The sequence below is a fragment of the Cavia porcellus genome, unplaced genomic scaffold (genome assembly GCF_034190915.1).
Source record: "Cavia porcellus strain 051 isolate PalLab524CR breed Dunkin Hartley unplaced genomic scaffold, mCavPor4.1 scaffold_6, whole genome shotgun sequence".
Lineage (NCBI taxonomy): Eukaryota > Metazoa > Chordata > Mammalia > Rodentia > Caviidae > Cavia > Cavia porcellus.
In genome coordinates, this window is record NW_026947489.1 from 7,087,784 (window position 1) to 7,106,818 (window position 19,035).

Below are 19,035 nucleotides of genomic sequence, written 5' to 3' on the forward strand. Positions count from 1 at the left end.
GAGTAACCTTCCGCCTGACTACCACATCAGCCTCATAGACATAGGGCTCGTGCTGGAATACCTCATGGGGGGAGCCTACCGCTGCAACTACACCCGGAAAAGTTTTCGGACCCTTTACAACAACTTGTTTGGACCTAAGAGGGTAGAGCTCAGTGCATAATCAGTGTTCTGTGGTTCTTGGAGTGACTGTGGTTCTCTGTTATGTTTCCCAAAATTTCAGCCTCCTAGAAGCCAAACTTTGCTCTGTTACCGCACAGACCTGTCTGGCCTTCTGACCTGAGTCCCTGGCTCTACAGATGCCCATCTTCATGTCCATTACTGCCGTGTCTCATCAATCGCATCTGCTCTCCATCTCTGTCCCCCACCTCCACTGTCTCTGCCCCTCCAGTCCGTCCTATTACCCTACCACTGTAGCTGCCTTTGTCTTTTAAAGCAGGGGGCAATGCTTAGGGGTCTCCACTGCCTGCACGACCACAGCCAAACTGATTAACAGAGCACCCTCTCTGCCATTCACCATATCACAGTAGACCATGTACCTTCGCCAGTATCAAACTGTGTTCCTGAGCCTTTCATAACTCCTCCCCCTAAGCATGCTCTCAAGATCCTGCTCTTAACAAGAGCACAGCCCAGATGTCAGATCTACTCTGACTCCTTCCCCTCATCCCCCACCCTGGAGCTCTGTGTTGGGACTGTTGCTAGGGAACTTCTCTGGTTCCACTTGCAACAAGGGTCATGTGACCCTGCAGTTTTCTCTTTAACTGACTTCAGCTGACAGAAACAGTTTCCATAACAGAGCAGTTCTCCTCTTGGATATTGTCATTTAATAGTGACACACACACACAAAAATAGTGACACAAAAGATTTTTAAATCAATTATTGTTTCCATAACTAAGAATTATACTAATATACTACTAATATTACTACTAGTAACAGTTATCTGAGTAACTTAATTTTCTTTTTTCTTTCATTTGCAGCCCAAAGCTCTTAAACTTCTAGGAATGGAAGTAAGTAGAACTCGTTTTCGATGGTGTTATGATATCTTGGCCAAATATATATATAAATATCCTTTGCTTTGTTAACACAAAATGAACAATTTGCTTTCCATGAATAAATCTACTATACAACTCACTAAAATCTACTTAGATTACTTAGCCAAATTGTATAAAAAGATCATATACATCTAAAAGAGTGAAAGGTATCAAATTCACTTGATAGAATCAGCAAACCAAAGCCAGGCACAGTGGTGCACTCCTATAATCCCAGCGCTTGGGAGGCTGAGGCAGGAGAATTGTTTGCAAGTTCAACATCAGCCTGAACTACAAAGTGAGTCTAAGGCCAGACTGAACTGCATAGTGAGATCCTGTCTCAGAAAGACAAAAAAAAAAAAAAAAAAAAAAAAAAAAAAAAAAAAGAATTAGCAAATCATAGTTACAAAAGCAAAGATTAAGCAATAGCAACAATAAAAGCTAGAAAATGCCATTTACATGTTCAAAAATCATAAATAATACCAAAATATTCAATAGAATATTTTAAAGTCCTAACAAGTAATTAGAGCTTTTCAAGAATGCAAATATAATTTAATATGAGTAAGTCTTCATTACATTAGTTCATATCCAAAGTCAGAGGAAAAAGATATTACATGACAATTTGTTGGTAGATACCAAAGAGGAATTTTTAAAAATGTAAATATATTTCTTAGTTTTAAAGATGATTTAGTTCACTAGAGGCAGAATGGTAAGACAAAGAGTAAATAAAGTAAAATACTTTTTTGATATAGTTTCTGCTTACAGCAAGAAAAAACATGATGAAGCAAGGCACGCGGATCAAAATCAAGCACGAGACAAGCGTGCCTATTCATTGCCCACAAAACCACTGTCTTAGTTACTTTCTCATTGCTGGCCTGCATAAATTAAGAGAGGACAGGTTTATTTTAGCTCGTGGTTGTAGAGGTTTCAGTCCAGTTGCTGGTTCAAAGGCAGCCACAAGAGGAACAGCCCATGGCACAGCAGGAAGGAAGCAGCAAGCCTTCCTCCCTTCCTTTTTTATTCTGCCCAGGTTCCAAACTGTTGTTTGGTGCCATCAACCCCCAGGGTCGCTCTTTTCCCTTCAGTAAGTCCCACCCGCACCCAGAAATATGCTAAACCAATCAGTATGGCACTCAGGATCCTGTCACTCCCCAAATCTCCATTTATGAGAACATGAGCCTTGGGGATGACAGAGATAAGCTATAACAATCATTATCTTTTTGTTTTGTTTTGTTTTTTGAGACAAAAATCTCTCTATGGGGGCTGGAGATTTAGCTCAGTGGCATAAGCGCCTGCCTTGCAAGCAGGCAGTCGTGAGTTCGATCCCTGGTACCGATAAAAAAGGAAAAAGACAACAAAAAAAAAATCTCTCTATGTAGTTCAGGCTGGCCTTGAACTGACTAGTTAGCCTGGACCAGGCTGGTCCCAACCTGTGGCCATCCTCCTGCCTAAGCCTCTGAAGAGCTGGGATTATCAGCATGCACCACGAGCCTGCCCAATACCGTTATTAGTCTTCAAAAGTGCTCTGAAAATTCTACCATGTGGGAAAAATAAATGCTGAAGAAAGATTACCCCAAAAGGGGAGAAAATGATGATCAACAAAAATTATTATTATGTATTCAGATACAGAAAGCCCAGGAGTCCAACTAATGTTCCTTCACAACAGAACAAAAGTATCAGAAATGCCCTTCATAGGAAATTTTAAGAGTAAAACACTGCACCTAAAATTATTTAAATAATTAAAAGAAATGCAATTAGCATAGACTTAAAGATTTATTATTGTAAAGATTCTTCTCAAATAAATTTGAGCAACCCAATCCCGTATGGCTTCAATATAGAAAACTTTGATTCTGTGTTCACAGTTAAGACTGATACCATTTCACCATGACATTGCTCTTCTGATCCTGTTAGCATTAGGATCATTCCATAATTTTTAGTGTCTCAAACTCTATGTCAAGTAGGGCTTAGCTGTTCATACTGACCTCTGTAATAGCCTGGTCCCAGCCCTGTTTTTTAGTTTATCTTTTATTACCTTTGTAAGAGCTATGATTTTGTTTTTCTATTTTCTAGAGCCAACTTAGCTAATTTATATTTTCTGAAGCTAAGTATATTTCCTCTAGACTTTCAGTTTCATTGGTATGAACCTTTATGAAGTACCCTCGTCTTTTCAATTTTCTCCCTAATTTTAGTTGTGTGCCATCTCTTGTTCTGATTTTTTAAATTTTTATGTCTTCTTTTTTTCTTACCCATAATTGCCTACATATTTTATTGGTGTTTTTGTTTTATCGAACAACTCCCTTTTTGTTTTATGTTATTAATGTCTGTTTTTATTTTTATTCATTCTTTCCATATACTTTCTCTAGAGTTACTATGGTCTTCCCTGTACACCAATAAATACTTAAAGACATGCATTTTCCCCTGGCAGTTATTTTAGTGGTATCCCACAGGTTTGGGTAAGTGGAACCTTCCCTGCCTTTCATCTCTAACAAGTTTATAATTTCCCGTTCAATTCAAGAACTATTTAGAAGTGCATGTGAAACTTTCCAGATGCAGGCTTCTGTTGTTCTGATGCTACTGTCATTAATTTCCGTTTATTCCTGGAATGTGGCCTACATGCTCTCTGCCATGTAGAAGTTGTTGAGCTAAAAAGTCCTATAAGTATAATGCCTGGCTGGTTTTTATGAGGCTCTGTGGGTACAATTCTGATGCTTATCCATCAGATACAACATGGGACTCTGCCCTTGTATTTGCTTCTCCACATAATGGTCTTTTCAAATCCATTTCTAAGTGAGCTTACTGTGATCATCACTATGTAGACTTCATCTCATGCTTCATATCCTTTGTTATTTTATTGAGTTGTTTTTTTTTTCCTTATTGATTTATGGCAGGCCTTTGCATTTTAGGGAAATCAAGTCCTTGTTATATTCTCTGTCTGGCCATTATTTTAAGAAAATTTGTATGCGATTAATATTTTAATAAGATTGTATGGTATTGAAAGGCAGATTTATGGAAATTCTGTTTTAAAACATTTTCTAGTCATCAGAGTACCCTGATCTCATTTCATACATTCTTAAAAATGAAGCTGTGTTCATTTTAAAAATTCCATCGTGTCCATTTTTAATCTGTATAGGTTGTCTTAGTTACTTTCTTCATTGCTGGGATAAAATACCCAACATTCACAACACAAAGGAGAGATTTGTTTTGGGTCTCAGTTTTAGAAGTTACAGGTCATTTTTGGTGGGCTCGGACACAGCAATTGCATGGCAGAAAGCAGGAGGGAAGGCCAGTCATGACATGTGCTGGGACCAAGAGGAAGAAGGAGGGGGAGCAGCCCAACAGGAGGGTGAGCCCCTCCAGGCCCACCACCAGGGCCCTTTCTCCGACCAGGCCCCTCCTCAACTGATTGACCCACGGATGTATATGGCACCCCATGATCCAGTCTCCTTCTCTAATTTACTGTTATTGTGGTTTTCTGTGACAAAATTTAAAACTCAGACCCAAAACACTTAAATCAAGACACTTGAACATTATCACAGCTCATTATGATATTAGAACAACTGGTTCACCCGCAAAGCACTTGTGATGGAAACCGGGGAGCCAACAGGGTCTCCCGCCTGTTGGAGCTGTGGGGATGCAGAAGAGTTACTCAGCCTTGGAGCCACCACTTCTTCATCTGAGGGATGGGAGGATTCACCTCCCAGAGTAGTTGGAAGAGTAGAAGCGTAAAGCACGGAGAGCTGACGGTACAGTTTGGGGACAGGGAGCTTGCTTACCATGCTTGGTTCTGGTCTCCACAACTACAGAAGAAAAAAATACTCAAAAAAGATTTTTTTAACAAATGAGATAATTAATGAGAAGGCTGTTTGCAAAATAGCAAAAGCAGTCATCTCTCAGTCTGCACGGGATTTGTTCCGGGATCTTTCAAGGAAGGCAAATCTGCACACTGAGGCCCCTTTTATAAACAGTGTCACATTTGCAGAAAGCCTGTGCACATTTCCCTGCACACTTTAAAACCTCTCAGATGACTTACGATACCCAGTACAATGTAAATACTACGTGAGCACCTACTATACTACAGTATTAGGGAAAAGGACAGGAAAAAAACACTTCAATATAGATATAATTGTCCTCTTATTTTCAATCTGAGCTTGGCTGAATCTGAAAAAGCAGAACCTGAAGGCACAAAGGATTGACTGTCTCTGTTTCTTTCATCACAGAGTATAACTCTTAGCCTGAAATAGCCTCAGCCCCACAGACTTCCCTGCCAAGTCCCCCAGTCGTGACCGCCCTTCTTACAGGTCCTGCTCCTTTTGCACTGCATGGGGAAGAGACGGTGCTTGTCCAGAGAGGAATGTTTGCTTTCTTAAAACCTTAGAGGGAAACCTGAAACATTTTCCGCTGTTCTCTTTTCCGTTTTTCCTGTTAACTTCTGGCTCAGCTACCTTGGTCAAACAAGTATTGGTGTTTTGCCACACTGGAAGGGTCCCTGAAGAAACAGACAGTGGATTTTACCTCTCCCTGTGGTGTTATTTACTTTTAATTTTTAGGAAGTCTCCTGTTTTAGTTTTGCTAAAGATGTCTTTTAAAAAAAAAATCCCCGCTAAGCCAGGATTATAGTTTACTCCAACAGAACCACGCCTTTTGAGTTCGTGTAGCTGTAGGTGGGTTGGCTGTGTAATCAGCACATATATCATTTCAGGATTAATAAGCTAAGTGGAAGCTAAGATGCTCCTAAGAGAGCTCTTCATTACCTCTGAGTGAGTTTTCCTCTCTTCAGTGGTGCCAGAACCCTTTTTTGCACGTTTAGGAAGAACTGTGTAGGAAAAGTGTGTTCTCCCCTCAGGACGATGAGCCTCCAGTCAAAGGGAAGAAAAAGAAAAAGAAGAAAAAGGAGGAAGAGGTTGACGTCGACGTGGATGACCCTGCGGTGAGCCGGTTCCAGTACCCCTTCCACGAGCTGATGGTGTGGGCTGTGCTGATGAAGCGCCAGAAAATGGCCGTCTTCCTGTGGCAGCGTGGGGAGGAGAGCATGGCCAAGGCCTTGGTGGCCTGCAAGCTCTACAAGGCCATGGCCCACGAGTCCTCTGAGAGCGAGCTGGTGGATGACATCTCCCAAGACCTGGACAATAATTCCAAGTTAGTGTCTGCAGGGACTCCAAGGCCAGTGTCACCACTGCTCAGGCCCGCACACTTGCTGTCCCCCTACACAAGGGAGACCATTTGTCTTGGCAAAAGGATCAAAGAGTTACACGCAGAGCTAACCCCAAGGAGATGCAGAGGCCCCTTCCCACCTCGGACCTCCATTGCCCCAGGATGAGGTGTGCGAGGGCCTTTTCTGGTAAGGAAGGCTGGAAATGCAGCCAGACTGCAGCCTCCTGATCTGCACAGGCTACCCACTCAGCTGAGCCGAGAGAGGAGGGGGTTGTAGTTTATTCCCTGGAAATGAGGAAGCTTGGAGAAGAAGGTGTTCTCTAATAGAAAAATAATTCTAACTTTCAAAGATCCATTTGGCCCTGGCAGTTACACCAGGAGAGCCTGTTGTCCTGAGCCTTGTCCCTTTGTGGGAAGGGGTGACTGTCGTGCTTCTTACTATTTCTGGTTGCCACTGTTTTGCTGTGCTGCCTTTTCATACCACAGTTCCCATGCAAGGACGAATTTCCCTAAAGAACATCTCACAAGTCATGCAGCGTCAGTGTACCTGTGCCTTGGGATGTGAATGTCATAGGGTTTCTCAGGCCTGTTTTTTGTTTGTTTTTTTTCTTTTCTTTCTTACCCCATTAGGTGAGACAGCATGGCTAATGGGGTTGGGTATGTCTCTTCTTCCCCTGCTGTCGGTTAGGCTTAATACAACCACAGCAGATTAGGCTCTGGTTGTTAACTAGTTTCTCAGGAGGGCAGACCTTGTTGAGAAGAGCAGAGTGCTAGGACACCTTTTAGAATAGTTTCTTTCACTCTTCCACTGCTAGAAGCCCAGGAATTTTTCTCCTCTATTCACGGTGACAACTTGGACAAGTTCCTAGACATGAAACTCACCAGAGCGCCTGTGGCCCTGGAATTTTTACCTTGCAGAACTTCACACTGAGTTTCTAGAAATGCATCACCAAAGCTCATGTTTCCTACTCCAGCCTTGGGCCTGCAGACATTCCTGCTTCAGTAAGTGGTGATCCTCTGTATCCTCCTGTCTGTCCTTCCAAATTTGGGGGCAGCAGCCTTCCCTGTGGTCACACTTCTCTGATGGAGCCAGGAAGAGATGCTGGTTTTTTCTCCTTGTTCAGATTTTGCTTGTTAGAAGGAACTGGCAGCTGCCAACTTCGTTACATTCCAGAGTGGAAATCTGAATTCCCAGCACAACTAAATGCACATAAAGGAGGCAAATACAGATAACTTTGCCAACATCTAACATCTCTGTCTGCTAAAACTTGCTGCTTTTATTTTGGATTCAGTGCATTCTAAAATTACTAGCCAACTTCTAAATGTTAGAAACTCGAGATTGTTTAAAAATGGAGACATGGTCTCCTACCCCATGGTTTTCAGATTCCCTCCCTTGCTTCCTAGTTATTCACGTGGTAACATGTCACCCTGCAGCCCAGGACATGGGACACGAGCTACTGCAGACAGTATGTCTCATCAGGGCACAGGGAAGGCCATTCCTCCACACCTGATTCTGCCTTCTCCATCCTTCATTATAGTGACAAAATCTGTAACAGAGGAGAGCAATCACGACATGTTCACATTCTAATAACATTCGTGAGAGAACATTAAAGGGATGGGACATGATTTTGGTGATCACTAAGTATTTGAAATAAATCTGATGTATGATGTCCAGTTTGTGTCATATTCCCCAGGACTCCTCCCACACACATGCACACTCCCCCAGTCCCTACCACTGTCCCTCCATCAGTAATTAGATGTCCTTGCTCTGGGCCTTATAATGCCTACATCTGCCTCTATAACAGTGCTGAGAACCTTGAGTTTTCTGCTGACCAGTGCATTATGGAGCTGCTACACACACACGGAGAAAGCACATATCCCATATGTTTCGATGACTGTTCACAAATGCAACACTGACACAATCAGCACCCATGGAAAGGAACAGAGTCCAGCTGGCACCCAAAAGTCCTCCTGGTATCCCTTTCAATGTTCTCCTTTCTCCCCCTCTCCCATCACTTCCAAGGTCAGCCCCTACTCTGCCTTCCAACTCCTCAGGTGCTGTTTCTGGACCTGCCTCGGTCCTCTGGTCTCTAGGTCCCCGGTGCCTAAAGGGAAGATGCAGAGTCAACCTATAGCTCTATTTGTAATCAGAGTATTTAGTTCCCAACCTCCTGAGCACCTCAATCCAGGGATCCAAGGGATTTGTCCCGTGGCTCCCCATGTCTCTGCAGAAACATCCGTCTTAAAAAGAGCTCATGGCCATTGTGGCTTTACCCTGATTCCACCTCTTTCCCTCCAGAGACTTTGGCCAGCTTGCCGTGGAGCTGTTAGATCAGTCCTACAAGCATGATGAGCAGATAGCCATGAAGCTACTGACCTATGAGCTGAAAAACTGGAGCAACTCCACCTGCCTCAAACTGGCAGTGGCAGCCAAACATCGGGACTTCATCGCTCACACGTGCAGCCAGATGCTACTAACGGACATGTGGATGGGAAGGCTTCGCATGAGGAAAAACCCTGGCCTGAAGGTACGTGCCACCCGCTATGAGGTGGGTAAAGACTGACAAGTGACTTCTACCAAACTCATCAAGTCGACACATTACAAAAATACTGAATAGAAAATCCATGAAATAAACAACCTATAAGGTGATTGGTTGCTTATGTGTTTGTTTATTGTGCTGGAGCTGGAACCCAAGACTTGGTCCATGCTAGGCAAGTACTTTACCACTGAGCTACACTCCAAGCTCCCCTTCAAAGTTTTAAATTGTGAACTAATCTGAGTCACATGATGAAATCTCACATGATTTCATTCCCTCCCACTCAAGATGTGAATCATCCCCTTGTCCAGCATATCCACACTGTATATGCTACCCTCCTGTTAGTCACTTAGCTGCCTTGGTTAATTCAAACAACTGCCACAGTAACACAGAACTGGTGTGCAAGTAATATTTATTTTACTTAAAAATGGCCTCATAAAACAAAAGTAGTAATGCAGAAGGAGCATCAGGGCATAAAAGTCTAGAAAATTAAATTAGCTCTGGTACTATGTGGCAATACAGCATGGCACATAGGAAAAAACAGTATATAGAAACCCAGTACTTGTCTGTGGTTTCAGAAATTGACTAAGGGTCTTGGAACATATCCCTCAAAGATAAAGAGAGATCACTGTATTCCTGAGCAACCCCATGAGGGAGATGCTATGATGATTCTTGTCTTATGGATGAGGAACCTGAAGCTTTGAGAGTAAGCTGCCTAGGTTCTTAGCTGGCCTGTATGAGACCAGGACCTGAACCAAAGGTGGTCAGTAATGCCAGAGCCCCTGGAACCAGCATACTTGGCTTACACCATGCCCTGTCCTAGTCCCTGTCTCCATCTGGAGCCTACTAATCTTGCATCCTGGACAGGTCACCTACCCACTGTTAAAGTGGGGACCCGAACTCTATCTCTATAGATTCCTTTATTTGCTGAAATTATTTAAAAATTTGAAGCTTTCATTACATGGGGCTTATGAGAGAACACAGAACTATGAAAAGGTTTGACAAACATATAGTGGGGAAAGATTCTATTTCAATCAAACCTTCTTTGCTGTTTATCACTGTCAACTACTAGGCTATCTTAAGAAAACATTCTATTCTACGAGTAAACAGCTGTCTAATGATAATTTTATGGGATTGTCATATGAATGAAGAAAAACCAGTATAGGTCGAGTCTCTATTATCTGAAATGCTTGAAGTGTTTCAGATATATTTTGGATTTTGAAATATTTGCATACACATAATATATGTCGGAGATGGAATCCAAATCTAAATATGAAATCTGCTTATGTTTCATATATACCTTGTATACATAGCCTGAAAATTGCATATATTTTTGGTTTACCTACATTTTAACTAAGACAAGTAACATAAAGTTAAATGTGGATTTTTTCACTTATGGTATCATGTCAGCACTCAAAAAGTTTTAGACTTTAGAGCATTTCAACCCTCAGATTTTTGAGTTAGGCATGCTCAATCTGTATAATGTTACCCTGTGTAGCATGGTCTGGTAAGTAGAACACACTCTACTTCTTAAAAATATAAGTGTTATGCCTAATTGTCTAATTCTGTAAGATACACTAAGCTGATATATAAGACCCTGAACAAGTAGTTTCAGAGCACCAAGAATAAAGAGATGCAAAAAGTTTTAAGAAAACGGTCACAGGACTGACGTCACACGTTTCACCAGTAATACCGAAACCTAGAAGGTAGCAATGCACTAAGGCCTTCTTGGTTCTGGCAGGAAACATTTGGAACCTTATTTAAGGGTGATGTGCATAGAACATATGCAAATTCTAAGGTATTTGCGGTTCTAGAGCAGTGGTGGCAAAACCACGGCACGCCTGTCGCAGGGTGCTATTTGCATCACTGAAAGCTCGTAAAGACCCACCATCACTGGTCTACAGCGGCCAGAATTTGGGATCCACAGGGGGATCTGGAACCAACCTCCTACAGGTACTAGGGGGCCACCAGACAGGAAAGTTTTCCTAGAATCACCACAGTTTAAACATTAGTTTATCTCTCATCATTCATAGGTTATCATGGGGATTCTTCTTCCACCCACTATTTTGTTTTTGGAATTTCGCACATATGATGATTTTTCATACCAAACATCAAAGGAAAATGAAGACGGCAAAGAAAAAGAAGACGAAAATACGGTCAGTGCTACCCCGATCCTGAGCATCACCTTGTTCTCATTTTCAGTATTCCTGAGATAGCAGTCTCTTACTGTGGGTTTGGAAATCTTACAGTGGGGAGTGTAGTGGAGTTAAATGCTGCTCTGTCTAAAGTGTGCTGGGGTGCTGCGTTTTCCACTTAGCAACATACATTGCCTGCCATACACTGTTCTCTGTTTTCCAGGATGCAAATGCAGATGCTAACTCAAGAAAGGGGGATGAGGAGAATGAGCACAAAAAGCAGAGAAGTATTCCCATTGGAACAAAGATCTGTGAATTCTATAATGCGCCCATTGTCAAGTTCTGGTTCTACACAGTAAGCCTTCCTCCTTCCCCTTTGCTGTGCAGAGGATCTTAAATGTTAGAATAAAAAAAAATTCAAAACCTTAAAAAATGCCCAAAACTCACTGAATTAAAATGAATTATGAAAAGAAAACTGGAATTCAGAAATATGGACACCCTGGTCCCAAATATATCATTTCATAAAGCAAAACCAGTTGCATTCTGTTTGCCTATGAGGAAAGATTTTTAAATGTCTTGAATAATACAAATTTAGGGAAATACAATTTGACTTTAAAATTAACACAAATAAATAGTAAATAAAGGGTGAACTCATAGACTCTGTTTTTCACTAAATCTGGAGTTATTAAAAGGATATAGCTTGTGTTGGTCAATTTCCTTCACTATAACAAATACCCAAGAAAATCAACTTACAAGAGAAAAAATTGATTCAGGTGCTCAGTTTGGGAGGTGCCAGTCCATGATCAATTGGCCTTGTTGCTTTTGGGGGCTACAGCAAAGCAGTAGACCACAGCCAGGTGCTGCACGTCTGAGCAGAACCACTCACCTCACAGCCAGGTGGTGAAAGAGAACAAGCAGGTGCTGAGCTCCACAATCGTCTTCGAGGGCACAGCACCAGGGACCTCACTGCCTCCCACTAGGTCTTCTTCTGAATGGTTCGCTACCTCCCAATAACACTGTGGACTGGGGAATAGATCTCTAACATAGGACCTTGTGGGTTAGATCAAAACTATAGTATGATCTATACTATATAACCCAGATCACAAACTCTTAGAATCAAGAGGCAAATCAAAATTTCTGTGCTCGGCGTGCTCCCCAAACTGAGCTGTGCAGCCGTACGCCTCTCTCCAGCCTCCTCTGGTGTCCAGGGCTCCACTATCTGAGAGTGTGGCTCACTGGTGACAAGAGCAGAAGAAGTAGGAGCAGATTGAAGTGTTTTAGCGGGAAACTGGTCCGGCTACAGGCAGCCCTAGCAGGGGCAGCCAAACACACAATACCTTAGCACCCGTGTCAGTAGGGAGAAGAAGGGATGATAGTTCTCATGAAGTCTGAGCTACAGCCCATGACTTGAAGTGATTGGGGAGAAGCAGGTGGTGATGTCGGGGGACTGGGTACAAGATAATGAATGGGCAAGAAATGAGGGTGGGCAGGGGGCAGTGAGTGCCTTCAAGGTCAGCTATTGCTCTTGGAAGTCACGTCTGATAATGCAGTTGAAGCCACTGCTGCCCACCTATTCTTGATTAGAGCCAGGCAAGGACCTGGAATGTGTGTAGCCTGCGGTAGTGCTCAGGCTGACGTTTCCAACAGGGTACAGTCCAGGGGCTGACAGCCCAATGCAGACTTCTCAACCTTCGGCCTCACCCAAACCCTCAGGATGCTCTCTGGGGATGTGGCAGAGGGCATCTCATATTTATAGTTGGCTGCGGATTCTAATGCAGCCCAAAGTTTGAGAGCTCTGGCACTAATCCTCCATCAAGGAACAGGTAGTTGACCAAGGAGTAGGGTTGCTTTCTGTCTCTGTAACAGAATGCTGTGTCTGGGTCATTTGAAACGGAAGAAGGCATTTTGGCTTACAGTTCTAGAGCTCCAAGACCATGTCACTGGCATGGAGAGGGTCTCACAGCAGTTCATCTCACAATGTTAACCAGAAGGGAAAGCAGGCCCCTGTGGTAGAGGAGGAGAGGACAAAGGAGCTGATCTGCTTTCTACCTACTCGCCATTGACAGAACCAGCGCCTTCCCTAATTGGCTGATCCAGTTGGGCCAGAGAGAGGAAGAGCTCACTCTCCCCTGAGAGATGGTGTTAATCTATGTACCAGGGCTCCTCCCCCACGCTCTACCCCTTCTCAACAGCATCACCTTGGGAATCGAACTCCCATTTTAGCAGAGTAAACCACACCCTGCCTTACCAAGGCAGGGAGATACAAAGGGTTTTACCTGTACCCTGCCAGGGAAGAACCCCAAAGCTGAAGTTTTCACAGCTGCATGGACAGCTGACCAAGGACAAGCTGCTTCAGATAGCCTCCCTGCACCCCATTTCTCTGTCCCATCCACTCACCCAGCTATTTCCTTTCCTGCTAAAAAGTCAGAGTGTCTCGTGCCCAATGAATATCACTCTCGTCAACCCTCAGTCTCATATCTTGCTAGCCTCTAACTGCCTCAAACCTGCCTGCAGTTTCTCTGCACGAGCCAGTCCATTTGGAAATAAAAACTCATTTTAAAGGACGATCGACTTGAAAATAACTAAGGGAGCTCAGGGGACTCTCGGGCAGCTCCTTTGGCTGAGCAGAGGCTTCATTCACATGTGATTTCTTCCAGCTTCTCCTACCACCCATCAGTAGCAGAGATTCCAGAGGGGGATTTGTAAATAACATTTTCCAGCTTCCAAGAATGTAGAAGACAAGGCAACAAACTATTAAAAATTGTCCCCAAGGTATAAGTAATTTTTATAAAACAAAATAATAGTAAGCAACAGGGAGTTAGAGTTTTTATAAATGTGAAGGAGAGCCAGAGGCAGAGGAAGGGGAAACAAAAAATTAAGATATGTTAAGTACATACACCTACTCCTTAAAATAAACAGTATGTATGACAACGTGCACTAATAATTTTTCTTTTTTTTTTTTTTTGTCTTTTTCCTTTTTATTGGTACCAGGGATCGAACTCACGACTGCCTGCTTGCAAGGCAGGTGCTTACGCCGCTGAGCTAAACCCCCAGCCACTAATAATTTTTCAAACGTTTCCCTGTGTAATAATCATAACGAATCACAAGCATACACTAACAAAATTTTTTAAATACATAAAAATTTCCCTGCGTTTCATAAGTCTTGCAACTTTATCATTTCGCCCATGAGGATAATAGCACAACAAATACATTTTCACCTAGAAAATGGAACGTCAGATCCTGTATCCTCTGAACATATAAAATATCTGTAGTCTGCCTGGAGGTTTTCCACGTAAGTCAATCCAATTGGAAATAAAACTTCATTTCAAAGGACACATGGACCTGAAAATAGTTTCAAAAACCTGGTTAGAAGGTTGTTTCTCCAAGACACAGCTCACGGCTGGTCTTTCTTCCAGATATCATACCTGGGCTACCTCCTGCTATTTAACTACGTCATCCTGGTGCGGATGGACGGCTGGCCCTCTCCCCAGGAGTGGATCGTCATCTCCTACATTGTGAGCCTGGCGCTGGAGAAGATACGCGAGGTGATTACTGTAGAGGCTTGTCCCTGCCCCACTAACCTCTCCAGATTGCACTGCCAAAGTATTTGACACAAATGATAGTGCCATGGTGCTTGTCATCTGAAGCGTCACCATCCTGTTTATTCTGGTCTCTGGTCTCTGATGTACATGCCTTCTCTTTCCAACTAAATTTGAACTTAAAAATCAAAGCAAAATAAATGACATGTGATAAGTAAAAGTAGGCTGAGTCCATCTAAAAGTATCTTCACATGCTGCTAGCTACCTGAAATAAACCAGTTACTCCAACTGGGTACAATTTTACCTGTTTTCTGGAATCTGAAACTAAAAACAGAGACCACTGGAGAGTACATTTTTGCTGTAACTTGGAACTTCCGCTCACACCGTGCACTTATGTGCTGCATGCTTAGATTCTTGTGCAAAAGCTGTATGGCAAGAGGGTTCTGAGTGATAGAAAACAAAGGACCCAGAGCAGCTGGTTCAGTTAGAATCTGTTTGTGACCTCACCCTAGGGAGATCTGAGTGGATTGAGCACTCAGAAACTGCCCCACTTTGACAGAAAGGAGTGGAGTTTGGGACTTGTATCAGTTGTTTGGTACCCACCAGAGGGATAGGTCCAACTTCCCGGGCGGGGGGCAGATGTGGGCTTAGCAGCAGCACCCAGAGAAACGGAGTGCACATGCAACCCTGGTGAGCAGCTCAGGGGACCCAGTCAGGGCCCAGAACATCTGGTGCAAATGAGCATTTCAACTAAGCCAAACCAGCCACTGTCATATGTGTGTGTCACAGAGGTTCTCATATTTAAATAGAATTCTAGGAAGGTCGTTTCTGTAGGTGCCTGAGCAAATAGGTACTTCTCTTTCCAATGTCATCAACAAGTTTGAATTCTTTCTGTTAACTTATAAAGAGAATGTTTGCATCCAAGCAAAACACATATGTGAAGTGAAAAAAAATGCAGCCAGCTTTCCTAACCTTTCTCCAATGATACAGAATCAATATTGTCATTTTGCAATTACTATTCACCCTTTCACTGAAGTGAAAAATGAGAAACTGTTGACGGGTGGAAAGAGTTTGATGCCATCTGTTTAATGCAAGCCTGGCAGGATGCTGAATTCAAAGCTGTACAATTCATCTTTTTCTACGACTACCTTCCTTTCCGGCTAGGTTCCACTCAAATTCTGAGGATGCTACACCTGGAAATTCTCAGGTGGTCTGCTTTACTGTAGCTAGTGCCATCATGCATATGCTGAGCAAAACCTTTACCCCAGAAGTGTGCCCTCTAGTTATGAGACAGAGCAGACATCACCAGTATGCGTAGCTTATTAAGCTAGTAAAACTCCCTGTGTTGCCAGATAGGCAGCCACTGTCCCATCAAACCTGGTGTCCTGGGTTCTACTCCCAGTCTCCAGGACTAAAGATCTCCACCAGGCACAGAAGCCCCTCACCCGCCATGAAGTGTCACTTCTGCGCTCACCAGTTGGGCTCTGTGGTAACTGGGGCATGCTGCTTGCTGAAATACTTTCCATACTCTGCAGAAGTCTCTTCTTAATCAGTCACAATTTTGAAAGAATATCTCAACTAATGAAAAATCTGGTTCAACCTTCCAAACTTCTCTTGTTTAAATTGCAAAGAAATTTTGGCAAACCAACATTTCCTAGCCCAGTTGTGATGTCTCTAACCGCTAGGTTACCCCACTGGACCACCTATGATTCATAGGAAGACTCTAGCGTTTACTCCTGTACATGTCTAGAATGTGAGCCAACAGGCATGGGTCCAATAATTAGAAAAGCAATCCAAAGGGCAGCTGCTTTAATTACAGCCAGAAGCAGACAATTTGGAAGGCATTTCCTGATAGTTTATGGAACCCCGGATCTAAGAACAGAGGCTTCTGTGGAATTTCCCTTTCTAGATATCTCAATGCTTATGAACACTGGTGTTCGGAGGTTTTGAGCAGGAAACAGATTGGATGTCCTGGAATGTTTCACAAGTCTTGTCTTACTGGAATTTACGAAGACAAAGCTTCTAATAGAACACTCTCGGTTTATTGTTCTTTGGGGTTTGTTTTCAGATCCTCATGTCAGAACCAGGCAAACTCAGCCAAAAAATAAAAGTTTGGCTTCAGGAGTATTGGAACATCACTGACCTCGTGGCCATTTCCATGTTCATGATCGGAGCCATCCTGCGCCTACAGAACCAGCCGTACATGGGCTACGGCCGGGTCATCTACTGTGTGGACATCATCCTCTGGTACATTCGTGTCTTGGATATCTTTGGTGTCAACAAGTACCTGGGACCCTATGTGATGATGATTGGAAAGATGGTGAGTATGATTCTCCGTGAGGAACCAGAAACACCTTAGCCGTGGCTAACATGCCTGAGCAGGTGCTCAGTACGGTCCCTTCAGTTTATTTGGGTTTTCTTTTGCAGCTGGTTTCTTACAGGAACTGTTCTTAGAGGCATATTTTTCTTGCACATTGATAACAATAAAATCTAATAGGAAAACATGGGCTGAGGGCCTGCTATGAATACACATATCTCCCTACAAATATTAATGTGCATTTCAATATATGCCATCATTATTTGATACCATATTTCAACTGTAGAATGACTATTTAATTTCATTTTTAAGTTCCTTATGATTTATTTCTAATGAGTGTGTTTTGACGGTAAAGTAAAATATCTTCAACTTTTATAAGAGCTTCACCTTCACCTTCTTAGAACATAAAAGAACAGCGGTTTTTTGATTCAACAGAATTTAGTGGCAAAATAAAATATGTCAAAATATTTACTCTCCATTTTGGTGATGAGAAAGATATTTTTAGCATTCTTTGGTATAGGTATCTAGGTTTTATATTCTACAAGGTTTCATCTACTTCAGCATATTTTATGGAAAAAATTCTACACTGTAGAAGCCAGAAATAAAGCAGGCCAAGGGCCATTCGGTCACCTGTACTCCACTCAGTGGCTCACGGTCTCTGGCCTGGAGCAGACAGGTGCTTCTGATGATTAGGCCACGGTAAACCCAGGATGACAATTACTCCCGAACAGGCCATTGAGTATGAAACTCACATGAACCAACCAATCATCCTAAAATAACCCCCGCATCAGGACTGGTTCCAAAACTACCCAACTAATTAAACAAATAAACAAATAAGCCTTGTAAGTTTGGAAATAACTCTTTATAGGGCAAGTAATTTTGAGCTAGGGAAAAAATATGATTTAGTTAATTCCAGTAAAGGCATTTATGCTCAGGAATGTTCAAAATTATAAATTCCAGCAGTTTAATATCCGCAGTAACCAGAATACTGTTCGTTGTAACCACTGAGCATTTGCATAATAGATGAAGGTTGGCGTACCCTCCCAGTTCATTACCCTTTTATCTTCTTAGTGTGTCCTCTTCCCAATCTTTATCTTCCCTCAAAAATTTCCATCTTTTCTCATAATTCTACCCAACTGGTGATTGTAGTTACGAGAACAACATCTGTTTATAGCCTGGTTGTTTTTTTTTTTGTTTTGTTTTGTTTTGTTTTTGTCACTACAACAAGATACAAGTTATAAAAGGTTTGCTGGGAGCAGTGGCACAGGCCTACAATTCCAGCTACTTGGGAGACTGAAACAGAAGGATCCCAAGTTCAAGGCCAGCCCAGCCAACTTAGTGAAACTCTGTCTCAAAATAAAATAGAGGACTGAGACTATAGCTCAGTGGAAAACATTTGCCTCGCAGCATGCACAAAGCCCTCGGCTCCGTCCCCAGTATCACAGAGGTGATGATGGTGAGAAGGGAAGAAGAGAAACATTTCCTTGTCCTCACTAAATCAGGAATCGTGACACCTTTAATGAGCCCATATGAATTTAGCCTCCCAGTAAAGGCGGTAAGAGGTCTCTGATCTCCCCACTCAGATGATTGACATGCTGTACTTCGTGGTCATCATGCTGGTTGTGCTGATGAGTTTCGGAGTAGCCCGTCAGGCCATTTTGCACCCAGAGGAGAAGCCTTCCTGGAAACTGGCACGAAACATCTTCTACATGCCCTACTGGATGATCTACGGAGAGGTGTTTGCAGACCAGATAGACCGTAAGAATAGAATTCATAGTAAGATTCTCTTCCCTGCTTCTGAGGCAGATGATCAGTTCCAAATTAATGGAAGAGCATGGATTAATTTGGAAATAAAGGAGTCTTCACTCTCCAATAGGCATCAAATTACTTTGTGGAGAAATAAGTATAGAATATGGAATGTAGATTTTGAGACATCAGTCATTTCTTTTACCCTAAAAGCCATTCATTGGAGTTCTGAGTCTCACTTTCCTTAAGCCAGTCTTGGTGAATATATTGTAAGGCTGATATTCTAGTTTTTCTCCATTATGTTTTTATTCTAGGAAAAAAAAAACAGTAGAATAAGACAATGCAAACAGGGTAACTCCTGTGTCCTATCATCTTCTTCTGGCCTTCAAAGCCTATTTCCCACCTAGCTGTCCATTTCTTCTTCGATGCTGGTGCTATTTCGCAGTATTATATTTTTTAAAATAACACATAATCATTGAAAATATTTATGGTGCCCAACAGGATGACTTGAAAAATATACACAATGGTACCACTTTTTTATTGCGAGCGATAGTCTGATGTAAGGGAAGGAAAGGAGGCGCAGTG

At 42.5% G+C, this 19,035-nt stretch overlaps 1 protein-coding gene across 8 annotated transcripts in view; it reads left to right on the forward strand.

Moving 5' to 3' along the window:
* The window catches only part of Trpm1 (transient receptor potential cation channel subfamily M member 1), a 135,870-nt gene that overhangs the window by 92,480 nt on the left and 24,355 nt on the right, over positions 1–19,035 (forward strand). For 5 of the 8 annotated variants that reach the window (XM_063249857.1, XM_063249861.1, XM_063249862.1 and 2 more), the window contains exons 14-22: positions 2–142; positions 975–1,004; positions 5,869–6,161; positions 8,476–8,704; positions 10,747–10,869; positions 11,072–11,203; positions 14,265–14,393; positions 16,456–16,707; positions 18,288–18,480. In XM_063249857.1, coding sequence (XP_063105927.1) covers positions 2–142; positions 975–1,004; positions 5,869–6,161; positions 8,476–8,704; positions 10,747–10,869; positions 11,072–11,203; positions 14,265–14,393; positions 16,456–16,707; positions 18,288–18,480 — 1,522 coding nt within the window. The remainder of the gene's footprint in view (position 1; positions 143–974; positions 1,005–5,868; positions 6,162–8,475; positions 8,705–10,746; positions 10,870–11,071; positions 11,204–14,264; positions 14,394–16,455; positions 16,708–18,287; positions 18,481–19,035) is intronic. The other 3 variants (XM_023567460.2, XM_063249858.1, XM_063249860.1) reach the window with 2 other exon arrangements.